At 41.9% G+C, this 12,856-nt stretch overlaps 1 protein-coding gene across 2 annotated transcripts in view; it reads right to left on the bottom strand.

Annotated features, from left to right (window-relative positions):
- Positions 1 to 12,856, bottom strand: part of CEP290 (centrosomal protein 290) — a 361,160-nt gene that overhangs the window by 84,890 nt on the left and 263,414 nt on the right. For both annotated transcript variants that reach the window (XM_069764386.1, XM_069764388.1), the window contains exons 39-41: positions 11,351 to 11,572; positions 7,220 to 7,345; positions 6,143 to 6,288 (exon numbers count right to left, since the gene is read on the bottom strand). In XM_069764386.1, coding sequence (XP_069620487.1) covers positions 6,143 to 6,288; positions 7,220 to 7,345; positions 11,351 to 11,572 — 494 coding nt within the window. The remainder of the gene's footprint in view (positions 1 to 6,142; positions 6,289 to 7,219; positions 7,346 to 11,350; positions 11,573 to 12,856) is intronic.

Raw genomic sequence — 12,856 nt, 5'->3', positions numbered from 1 at the left:
CCATGGTTGCCGTGATATATATCACTGACATCTTTCTATATACATATTCTATCTATTCTATTATGACAGTTCGGGCTGGGAATTTACTGTACTTGGTTGATGAAATATCAGGTTTCCCTTGAGATAGGCGAGCAAAAATTGGATGGCAGACACATGGTCCATGGCCATCCGATTTATTCCTTGCACCCATTGACTTGCATTGGCGAGTGTGATCCTATTCTCACAGACTATTGCAACGTGCAATGTTTTCCTCAGTCCGACTCAAGTTGAGAAAATAATCGCAGATGGGCACCGACTTATTTAACCCCTTAGTGACCAAGCCAATTTTTGCGTTTCTGATCACTGTCACTTTATATGGTAAAAACCCTGGAATGCTTCAACGGATCCCACTGATTCTGAGATTGTTTTTTGTGACATATTGTACTTCATGATAATGATAAAATTTCTTCGATATGACTTGCCTTTATGAAAAAAATGAAAATTTGTCAAAAATGTTGACATTTTGCAATTTTCCAACTTTTAATTCTTCTGCCCTTAACTCACAGAGAGTCATGTCACACAAAATAGTTAATAATTAACATTTTCCACATGTCTACTTTACGTCAGCACAATTTACAAAAGCATTTTTTTTTATAAACTACCTCACATTTGGAGTGACTTTGAGAGGCGTATATGACAGAAAATACCCAAACGTGACATAATTCTAAACTGCACCTCTCAAGGTGCTAAAACCACATTCAAGAAGGTTATTAACCCTTCAAGTGCTTCACGAGAATTGAAGCAATGTGGAAGGGAAAAACAAACATTTTACTTTTTTGACAAAATTTACTTAAGGCTATGTTCACACGTTCCTGATTTCCCTCCTTTTTTTTCAGGACTAAAAACCGCAGCTCTTGGCAGAAAACACAGGTCCTTTTTTTGGTGCTTTTTTGCTGCGTTTTTTGATGCAGTTTTCTATGCAGAGTCTGTGTGTTTTCTAGGAAGTTTTTTAGGGTTAAAATGGCTGAAAATACCCTAACCCTACCCCTAACCCTACCCCTAACCCTATTCTAACCTTAGTGGAAAAAAAAAAATTCTTAATTATTTTATTGTCCCTACCTATGGGGGTGACAAAGGGGGGGGGGGGGGGGGGGGTCATTTACTATTTTTTTATTTTGATCACTGAGATAGGTTATATCTCAGTGATCAAAATACACTTTGTAACGAATCTGCCGGCCGGCAGATTCGGCGGGCGCACTGCGCATGCGCCCGCCATTTTGCAAGATGGCGGCGCCCAGGGAGAAGACGGCCGGACGGACACCGGGAGGCCGGGTAAGTATAAGGGGGGAAGATGAGGGCACGGGGGGGGAGGCGTCGGAGCACGGGGGGTGGCATCGGAGCATGGGGGGGTGGCATCGGAGCATGGGGGGGGTGGGATTGGGGCACAGGGGGGCAGCCACACTGCACCACAAACCGCAGAAAACCCTCAGATATTTTTTTCATCTGCGGGTTTTACTGCGGGTTTGACCTCACAATGGAGGTCTATGGGTGCAGAACCGCTGCAGTTCCGCAAAAAGAAGTGACATGGTACTTCTTTTTTACCGCGGCTATTCAGTGCGGCTTGTTTCGCGATTTTCCGCAATGTGGGCACAGCAGTTCCTGTTTTCCATAGGGTACATTGTAATGTACCCTGCATGGAAAACAGCTGCGGACCCGCAGCGGGAAAATCGCGGCAATTCCGCATGAAAAAAAGGATGGTGTGAACATGGCCTAAGATCCAAAAGTTTTTATTTTCACAAGGGTAACAGGAAAAAAAGGACCAAAAAATTTGCTGTGCAATTTCTCGTGAGTAGGCACATACCCCAATATGTGGGAGAATACTACTATTCGGGTGCATAGAAAAGCTCGGAAGGGACGGAGCACCGTTTAACTTTTTGAATGCAAAATTGTCTGGAATCGATGGCAGGCACAATGTTGCGTTTGGAGAGCCCCCATTGTGCCTAAACAATGGAAACCCCCCATAAGTGACCCCATTTTGGAAACAACGCCCATCAAGGATTTTATCCAGGGGTATAGTGAGCATTTTGAACCCACAAGTACTACAAAGAATTTGTTAACATTAGGTTGTCATACTGAATATGTCGTCATTAGTGTTGAGCGCAAGTACTCGCTACTCCAGTTTGATTTGGGTGCTCTGCTCGAGTCTCTGCCCCGCATGTTTCATGGCTGTTAGACACCCCAAAAAACACATGTGGAGATCTGCGATACTCGTTGCATACCACAGCACCTGATGCAAACACGAGTAGCGAGTACTTGCGCTCAACACAAGCCGTCATATCGTCTTTTTTTTTTTACTTTTGAAAAAACTCCAATTCTAACTCCAACCCTAACCCCAACCCTTACACAACCCAACCCTAACCGCAAAGACTGGAAAAAATGTATATTTTATCATTTTTATGTAACTAAGAGCTAAAATTTACGATTTTTTTTTATATCGATCACTGTGATAGTATGTAATAGGAAAAATTTCCTCTTGTTGCCGGGTACCAGCCGCCAGATTTCGGGATGCGCCCACCATTTTCTTCCAGGAGGATGACGTGGAGGGCTGGAGCACGAGGGTATGGGGATGGTGGAGGTATTGGGGTAGTTCAGGGGATCACATTTCTCTCTCCTCTAATATGCTTCATCATATCAGAGAGGAGAGAGAATTGAATTGTAGATTTTACTTGCTTTAATTTTTTTATGACCGACGTTATTCAGTGAATAACGGCAGTCACGTGACAGGAGAACGTAAAAACCGACCCTGATCATTTTCCGACGCTGGTGTGCTCTACCCTTATTTCTCAGCGCTTAAAAAGCGGCGCTGAGGAATAAGTACCCTTAACTTCTGCCGTTAAAAGGCGTATCGGCGGTCGTTAAGGGGTTAATAACATTGGTCAGAGTGCAATGCGTTGATTTCTCGCATTGCACTCGTCCGATTTATACGCAAGGGAGAGCGAGGCCAAAGGGTGATAGTCAAGTGAGCAGATGCTATTAAAGGGGTATTCCCATCTCCAAGATCCTATCCCAGTAGTACAGGTGTAATAATTGTAGGTTCAGTGTAAATTTAATAATAATAATAATAATAATAATAATAATAATAACAATATTAGCAACTACCTCCAATTAGAAATGTAGTATAGTTTTCTCATTCGTTATGTCGCTTACCCCATGTGCAGTGCATTGCAGTAGCTTGGATATCCATGGTTACGACCACTAATAACCGTCACTATGAGTGGTCGTAACCAGGGATATCTAAGCTACTGCAATGCGCTGCACATGGGGTAAGCAACATAACGAATCAGAAGAACTGTATTTCTAATTGGACATATTTGGTAGTATTATTACACCTACTACATATTGGGATAGGATCTTGGCGATGGGAATACCCCTTTAAGCATTACATACCCGTGCAACCGCCCTCATATATTGCGCATTGACGGTATTCTGGATGGAACTGGTGCTTTAACCTGCCTCTGTATCAGCAATCATGACCTTTTCCGTTAAATATATTGTAAACCTGATGTCTTTTTCAGTAATTTGCATTTTAGCTTAGTGTAGGGACTCACAATTCGATAAGGACTCTTGACTTGTGTTACGGCTGGGGTATGTTAGCCACAATATCAGCTAATACCTCATGATTATCATTTTTTTTTTTTACAAAATGTAGATTGGTTTTGTAAAGTTGGGATAAAACAGGGTGTCATCGCTCTGTAGAATGTCCGCAGGAGGTGCCGGGAAGAATGCCCAATTTAAAAATGGGCATGTCTATTATACTGTTAATTGGCACCTATAGAAGCCTTATCTATGTGCAAGTCTAATACTGAGCTGCCACCTAGGCTGTGGAGTCGGAGCCCATTTTGGTGGAGTCAGTGTCATGGAAATTGAGGAGTCGGAGGTTTGGCTTACAACTCCACAGCCCTGGCTGCCACCCTCTCATGAATGGTAGGCATATGTGGGTGTTCATTAGTATCTTGTAACTATGCAACCGTCCACAAATATATTATTATGCGTGTTTGCATTCTGCTGGGAACTGGTATTTTAGCAAGTATTGCATTTCTTCTTGATTTAGTGATCACTCATGGTGCACATAGGTTAGCTTATGCGGCTCACATACCAACACATTATTTTATACTGGAGCGAAAAACAAAACAAAACCATGCTGCAGAGATGTTTATAGAGGGAAAATGCACCCTGTAAGTAAGGGCACCTATCACGTGTTTTCTGGAAAGTATAATTGGTGTTAGTGCACACACTGAATGACTGACTCCGGAAACCCTTGACTGAGGCACCGATGTAACTGCTGCTAAGAAAATGTGCATCTTGGCCTGATTTCTTTGTGAAAGGAATGAAGCGGAAACGGTGCGTTCAGAAGCTGGCATTTCTTTTCAAGATGGCAGAAACCGTTCAGTATGAGACATATACAATGCCTTTCGAAAGTATTCGCCCCCCCTGGAATTTTTCAACCTTTTCCCACATATCATGCTTCAAACATGAAGATACCAAATGTAAATTTTTGGTGAAGAATCGAGAACAAGTGGAACACAATTGTGAAGTTAAACGAAATTTATTGCTTATTTTAAATATTTGTGGAAATTCAAAAACTGAAAAGTGGGGCGTGCAATATTATTCCGCCCCTTTAACTTAATACTTTGTTGAGCCACCTTTTGCTGCAATTACAGCTGCAAGTCGCTTGGGTATGTCTCTATCAGTTTTATACATGGAGAGACTGAAATTCTTGCCCATTCTTTCTTGGCAAACAGCAGGAGCTCAGTGAGGTTTGATGAAATCATTTATGAACAGCAGTTTTCAGCTCTTTCCACAGATTCCCGATTGGATTGAGGTCTGGACTTTGACTTGGCCATTCTAACACCTGGATAAGTTTATTTGTGAACCATTCCATTGTAGATTTTGCTTTATCTTTGGGATCATTGTCTTGTTGGAAGACAAATCTCAGTCCCAGTCTCAGGTCTTTCGCAGATTCTAACAGGTTTTCTTTAAGAATGGTCCTGTATTTGGCTCCATCCATCTTCCCATCAATTTTAACCATCTTCCCGGTCCCTGCTGAAGAAAAGCAGGCCCAATCCATGATGCTGCCACCACTATGTTTGACTGTGGGGATGGTGTGTTCAGGGTGATGAGCTGTGTTGCCTTTACACCAAACATATCATTTGGCATTGTTGCCAAAAAGTTCGATTTTGGTTTTATCTGACGAGAGCACCTTCTTCCACATGTTTGGTGTGTCTCCCAGGTGGCTTGTTGCAAACTTTAAACAACACTTTTTATGGATATCTTTGAGAAATGGCTTTCTTCTTGCCACTCTTCCATAACGGTCAAATGTTTGTAGTGTACGACTGATTGTTGTCCTACGGACCTCAGCTGTAGATATCTGCATTTCATCCAGACTGATCATGGGCCTCTTGGCTGCATCTCTGATCAGTCTTCTCCCATTTGAGATGGAAGATTAGAGGGACGGCCGGGTCTTGGTAGATTTGCAATGGTATGATACTCCTTCTATTTCAATATGATCGCTTGCACAGTGCTCCTTGGGATGTTTCAAGTTTTGGAAATCATTTTGAATCCAAATCTGGCTTTAAACTTCTCCACAACAGTATCGTGGACCTGCCTGTTGTGCTCCCTGGTCTTCATGATGCTCTCTGTGCTTCAAACAGAACCCTGAGACTATCACAGAGCAGGTGCATTTATACGGAGACTTGATTACACACAGGTGGATTATATTTATCATCATTAGGCATTTAGGACAACATTGGATCATTCAGAGATCCGCAATGAACTTCTGGAGTGAGTTTGCTACACGGAAAGTAAAGGGGCCGAATAATATTGCAGGCCCCACTAATCAGTTTTTGAATTTCCACAAAAATGTAAAATAATCAATACATTTCGTTCAACTTCACATTTATGTTCCACTTGTTGTTGATTCTTCACCAAAAATGTACATTTGGTATCTTTATGTTTGAAGCATGATATGTGGGAAAAGGTTGAAAAGTTCCAGGGAGCCCAATACTTTCGCAAAGCACTATACAAGGAGGAAATTTGGAAAGTGGGAGATACTTTGTCACAACCCTTCTACATGCAGTGCAATAATCCTGTCCCCAGAACTCACTTGGAGTAGAGGTCTTTGAGAGTTGTCAGCTGTTTTGTCAGAGTCTCCACTTCCTTGTCTTTTTCTCTAAGCTTGGCGCGAATTCCTTCTATCTTACTTTGCCATTTTTTGCCTTCTTCCCACCTTATGATTTCTTGTTTGGCGCCCTAAAGTAGAAAAATAAATATTAATCTGTAGTTACAAAAGGAATTCTGGATGGTCGTATAATGGGGGGTCCCAGAGGTGGCACTGGCACCTATCTCCACAACCGTGATCGTCCATCCTGGCCAACGTTGGACCACTAGTGGAGAGATAACGGCACATGTGGTGACTCTCTCCATTCACTGATATGAGAGCAATTAGAACTCCTATCGCAATGATTAGGGAGAGCCGGGACATGTGCAGCCACCTCTCCAGTCACTGGCAGAGAGGGTGGATCAGAGGATTCCCGTTCTGGAGCTATGGGCATGTCCCAGACGTGGGACTCGCAGCCATCTTTTGGATATGTCATAAATGTCCCTAGTGAGACAATATCTTTCAATTCCCAAGCCCTGTTCGGGAGGGTCAAAACTGCAGCAGTCACTATGCATCCATATAGCAATAAAACATTAAAAAACCTCTCCATGTTACATGATGGAAACACACGCACAGCTTCTTACAGTCTGAGTACAGTACAGGAACCAGAGAGGTGTCTTATAATGGCAGCTGCGCCTATGTGTTACCTAACCAAGACAGATCTTACTCTTATTTGGTGAAACCAGAATACCCTGTTAGGAACCAGTCATATATTTAGACCCCGAGCACATAACAAAATATGCATCCTGCATTCAGAGACTCGATTATCCCGCCCCACACAGTATCAGTAAGCTTTGGCCCAGGACATATGTACTGCATAAATTGGGTTTACAATATATAGATCTAAATTGTAAAACCAATTTCTGGACTACATTCGCTCATTCTATATTTATATATATGTATTTATATTTATAATATAGATATATATTATACTGTATATATATTCATTGGGAGGTCAGCGCGGTTCAGTCGTACACCCTACAGCAGTCACTATATCCAGAGTAACATACGCTGTGATCACACCTTATCTTCCTGTGCAGGCTTTCGTTCGGCTTCTTCGGTCTTTTTCTCCAGCTCCACTTCTAGTCTTTTAACTTTCCTGTGAAGTTCATCTATCAGGCTCTGTTTACTTTCCACATCTGACTTACTCTGAAAAACAGATATTCGGGATCCAGCTTTAATATTTACATCATGAGAGAGCCTAAAAAACTAAATAGACTTGTTTGATGTCTCCTCGAGAACGGCTGTACATAAAGCGCAGCACGGGCTGGAACAGGCACTTTATGTAGGCAAAGGGCAGTTTATGCAACTGAATAAGAGAACATGCAGCTATTAAGAGTCAGCCATTTTATCCATTGGTAGAGAAGGACTCAATCATTGTCACAGACCACACTGCAACACTAAGATATGCTTTCTTTCTGCAGGACTATTCCAATTACAGAAGTATAAAGCACTGTAGTGTGCAGGTTTATGCTGCCTCATCTGAGATCAGCCTGGTCTAGGCAAAGAGAAGCTGAATCCAATGATGTATCACTTAGATTACTGGGTGCAGCCGTTCTGACGCAATCAGAGCTTTTAGATTTAGAATGAAGCAGAGCTGAGAGACCTAACTCCGCCCACACAAGGCTCTCCATGTATAAAGTCCATAGACAGTGAGCTGCTTATCACAAGAGGGGGCGTGTCAGACCAGGAGGCAAGTCAAAGCAATGACAAGCTACTGGTGCTAAATTAATCACTGTAACCAAACAAAGCCACAAGCTTGATAAGAGAGGCATGGCTGAAATCTGTGTTTTAACCCCTACCTCATGCTGTCTTCAGATTACATAGCAAAATCCTGCTGACACATTCCCTTTAAAAGGATATTAACGACTAAAATAATGAAGTAAACGCTTATCTCAAATCTGACCCTAAGAAAATTACCTACTTTTAGCTCCTCTGACCACCAGGGGACTTACAGGTTCAGAGGATCCATAGGTTTGTTGCAAGGATATGTACTAATAGCACCTTTAAATAAGTGTACATTAAAAATATAGGAAGCACATACGATTTTCTTTTTCTGGATTCTAAGTGCTCACATTGGGTGTCATCTGCAATTATCTCTTCTCCATCAAAACAATAGTTAAGAGTTAAAAGGGTAAATTGTATTATTTTACCCACAGAGCCTGTACTTAGATGACGGTCAGAGGTGAAAAAATGTTTTATGAATAGATCACCACGAGTCAAATGTGCACGTGGTTGTGCTGCGAGGGGAAGACTGTCAAAACAGAACAATGTAGCTCTACACAAAGTGACAGAATGAAAGGCTGGATGTGCGCTACAGAAAGCCTAATAATGCAATAAACCCGCTCTGATCAGCTGTGCTGCCTAGCAATAGGGAGTGGGTATAGCACTGCAGTGTATAGATGAAGGTCACTATGGATGCTAGGACGGAAGCGGCCCAATATCACATATGTGGATTTTTCTATTTTACTACACAACTATTTAAAGGTTATTGACCAAGTCAGACATGGGAATACATAACATATTTTGCAAATTAAGCTTTAGGTTTCACTCTCTGAAAAATCAATGAGTTATGCAATATCTTACCAATATGACATAAATGCCACTTGTTAGCAAAGTTCTCAAAAATGAAGCTCCAGCTCAGAAGAATATGAATATATATATATATATATATATATATATATATATATATATATATATATATATATATATATATATATATACACACACACACATGTGACAGACACCCCACCATAGCTATTCACACAGATTAGAATATAAGTCTGACCAAACCAGCACTATATATCTCTAACAATGCAAGTGCAAAATGGTGTGTGTGTATATGTATGTGTATGCATATATGTGTGTGTACAGTATATATGTGTGAGTGTGTGTATATGTGTGTGTACAGTATATCTGTGTGAGTGTATGTATGTGTGTGTACATGTATGTGTGTATATATATACACATGTGTGTGTGTGTATGTGTATATGTGTGTGAGTGTATATGTGTGTGTGAGTGTATGTGTGTGAGTGTATGTGTGTGTATATGTGTATACATATGTATGTATGTATGTATGTATGTATATATATATATATATATATATATATATATGTGTGTGTGTGCGTGTGTGTGTTTGTATGTGTATATGTGTATATGGGTGTTTGTGAGTGTATGTGCGTATGTGTGTGTATATATGTGTGTGTATATATGTGTGTATATATATGTGTGTATATATATGTGTATATATATATATATATGTGTGTATATATATATGTGTGTGTATGTTTATATGGATGTGTGTGAGTGTATGTGGGTGTATATATGTGTGTGTATATGTGTGTATGTGTGAGTGTATGTGAGTGTGTGTATATGTCTGTGAGTGTATGTGTGTGAGTATATGTGTGAGTGTGTGTGAGTGTATGTGTGACTGTATGTGTATGTGTGTGTGTGTGTATGTGTGTGTGTGAGTGTATGTGTGAGTGTGTGAGTGTATGACTGTATGTGTATGTGTGTGTATGTGAGTGTGTGTATGTGTGTGTGTGAGTGTATGTGTATGAGTGTATGTGTGTGTATATGTGTGTGTGTGACTGTATGTGAGTGTGTGAGTGTATGTGTGTGAGTGCCTGTGTGTGTGTTTGAGTGTGTGTGTGACTGTATGTGTGTGTGTGACTGTATGTGTATGAGTATGTGTGTGTATGAGTGTATGTGTGTGTTTGAGTGTATTTGAGTGTATTTGTGTGTGTGTGAGTGTATTTGTGTGTGTGAGTGTATTTGTGTGTGTTTGAGTGTATGTGTGTGTTTGAGTGTATGTTTGTGTTTGACTGAGTGTATGTGTGTGAGTGTATGTGTGTGAGTGTATGTGTGTGAGTGTATGTGTGTAAGTGTATGTGTGTAAGTGTATGTGTGTAAGTGTATGTGTGTGCTGGGCCTCTCTGACCTCTCCCGTCGCCTGCGCACTGCAGGACTTTGCTCTGCCCTCATCAAGGCAGAGAATTACGCCTGTGCAGGAGCGAGGAGACTGTGTGGATGATGCAGGGACGTGTCATCCACATGAAGTAAGCAGGAGGACGGGGACCGTAAGAAGGCCAGCGACACCCCTCGGACCGGACTGCCCCGCAGGTGAGTATAATGAAAGTTATTTTTCTTCTCTTACAGGTCGGGTTGGGGGCAGATATACAGCTTTATATAAAGGTACCGTCACATTAAGCGACGCTGCAGCGATCTAGGCAACGATGCCAATCGCTGCAGCGTCGCTGTTTCGTCGTTGTGTGGTCGCTGGAGAGCTGTCACACAGACAGCTCTCCAGCGACCAACGATGCCAAAGTCCCCGGGTAACCAGGGTAAACATCGGGTTACTAAGCGCAGGGCCGCGCTTAGTAACCCGATGTTTACCCTGGTTACCAGTGTAAATGTAAAAAAAAACAAACACTACATACTTACATTCCGGTGTCTGTCGCATCCCTCGCCGTCAGCTTTCCTGCACTGTGTAAGCGCCGGCCGTAAAGCAGAGCGGTGACGTCACCGCTGTGCTCTGCTTTACGGCCGGTGCTCACACAGTGCAGGGAAGCAGAACGCCGGGGGACGCGACAGCCACCGGAATGTAAGTATGTAGTGTTTGTTTTTTTTTACATTTACAATGGTAACCAGGGTAAACATCGGGTTACTAAGCGCGGCCCTGCGCTTATTAACCCGATGTTTACCCTGGTTACCAGTGAAGACATCGCTGAATCGGCGTCACACACGCCGATTCAGCTATGTCAGCGGGTGATCCAGCGAGGAAGGTTCTGGCCTTCTAGCTCCGACCAACGATGTCACAGCAGGATCCTGATCGCTGCTGCGTGTCAAACACAACGATATCGCTATCCAGGACGCTGCAACGTCACAGATCGCTATCGTTATCGTTGTAAAGTCGCTCAGTGTGAAGGTACCTTAAGCCCTGAAAGGCGGTGGCCGTAACTTGTATTGGCCAAACCTGGTGACAGGTTTCCTTTAAGGGGTTGTCCAGGCTTCTGATACATGAGCGAATAAAGTGATGAAACGATGTAACTTTTGGCAGACCTGGTCAGCAGCCTGTAACCGTTGTGTGCCCATCCCTCTTCATGTGAGGACAGTATGCTCCATTTTCCGGAAGGCCCGCCTTATTCCTCTTACCTGGACACTGCTCACGAGCCGCTTCAGCCTTTTTTTCATCTCCTCATTTTCCTTCTCGGCTTCCTCCTTTTCCTTGTGAAGCTTGTTAAGGATTTTCTGCTTTCCTCGCATCTCCTGGTTTAGGTTTCCAAGGTCCTCCGTCAGGCTATTCTCCCTCGCCTTGCTACTTCTCAGGGTCTCTTTAAGCTTTAGTAGCTGCTCATGTAAATCTTCGTTTCGCGCCTGTAACGATAATATCATGTTTCTTCACAATTAAATTTGCCTACTTAAAATACCACTAAGGAATTAGGCTCTGGATTAAAACTCTGTAATCAGCTTTTAAGTTAAGAAAGGATAATGTAACAATTTTCATCTGCAACCAACCCGGGCACCATGGGACGTCATTTGCAAGTAGACGCTTAATGAGAGAATTTGCTTCAAATGAATTATTTAGCTCTAGTACCCACGGAAGGAATATCAATAAAACAAGCCAGACAACAGGGGTTACGGCAATGTTTTCGGTGTTAACTCACCTCAGTCTGCCTTATTGACTCCGCGATCAATACAATGTCAGATAGCAAAAGCATGGAAAATGCAATAATTGCCTACGCTGCCAATACCAAAAAGCATTTGTGCCATGAATACAGTTAGAGAGAATAATCCCGCGCTTGGGACTGTACATTTATATGGAAACACATGAGCAGGATCAATGGCGGACGGACTAGTTTCTTACCCTTCCTAATATGGGACTCTATGAGACAGAAAACATCAGCAACAAAGTATCTCCCCTCTCAATCCTCCAGCTACAGAGCCACAAGCAGCTGTACAGTGGAGAATTGGATCTACCTGCTTTAAATGTTTCCAGATAAATATACGCCACGACACGTAATGGCATTGTATACAGCAGACACCGCTACACACTAACACAACTGTGCACCAATGTCTGATTACAACACTGGATCTGGCAGCTAGTCTGTAGTGTTGGAATTACTACAACAGTGCCATCTGCAGGCTTGCACAGGTATTGCATGACATAAATACAGGCACACATACAGAAATACACATACATACACAAATACTGTACACACATACATACCCATACATAATACACATTCATAAACACAGACATACCCATACATAAATCTGTACATACATATTGTACACACATACATACATAAATGAACATACATAAATACATACACATACTGTACACACATAAATACACATACATACAAATACTGTACACACATACATATCCATACATAATACACATTCATAAACACAGACATACCCATACATAAATCTGTACATATTGTACACACATACATAAATGCACATACATAAATACATACACATACTGTACACACATAAATACACAGACATACACATACTGTACACACATACATAAATACACAAATACATACACATACTGTACACACACATACATACACACTTACTGTACACACAAATATACACATACTGTACACACAAATACATAAATACACACATACTGTAGACACAAATACA

Source organism: Ranitomeya imitator, chromosome 4 (assembly GCF_032444005.1).
Source record: "Ranitomeya imitator isolate aRanImi1 chromosome 4, aRanImi1.pri, whole genome shotgun sequence".
In the NCBI taxonomy this organism is placed as follows: Eukaryota; Metazoa; Chordata; class Amphibia; order Anura; family Dendrobatidae; genus Ranitomeya; species Ranitomeya imitator.
The sequence above is the reverse complement of the archived record's forward strand: the minus strand, read 5'-3'. Positions and strand labels throughout refer to the sequence as shown.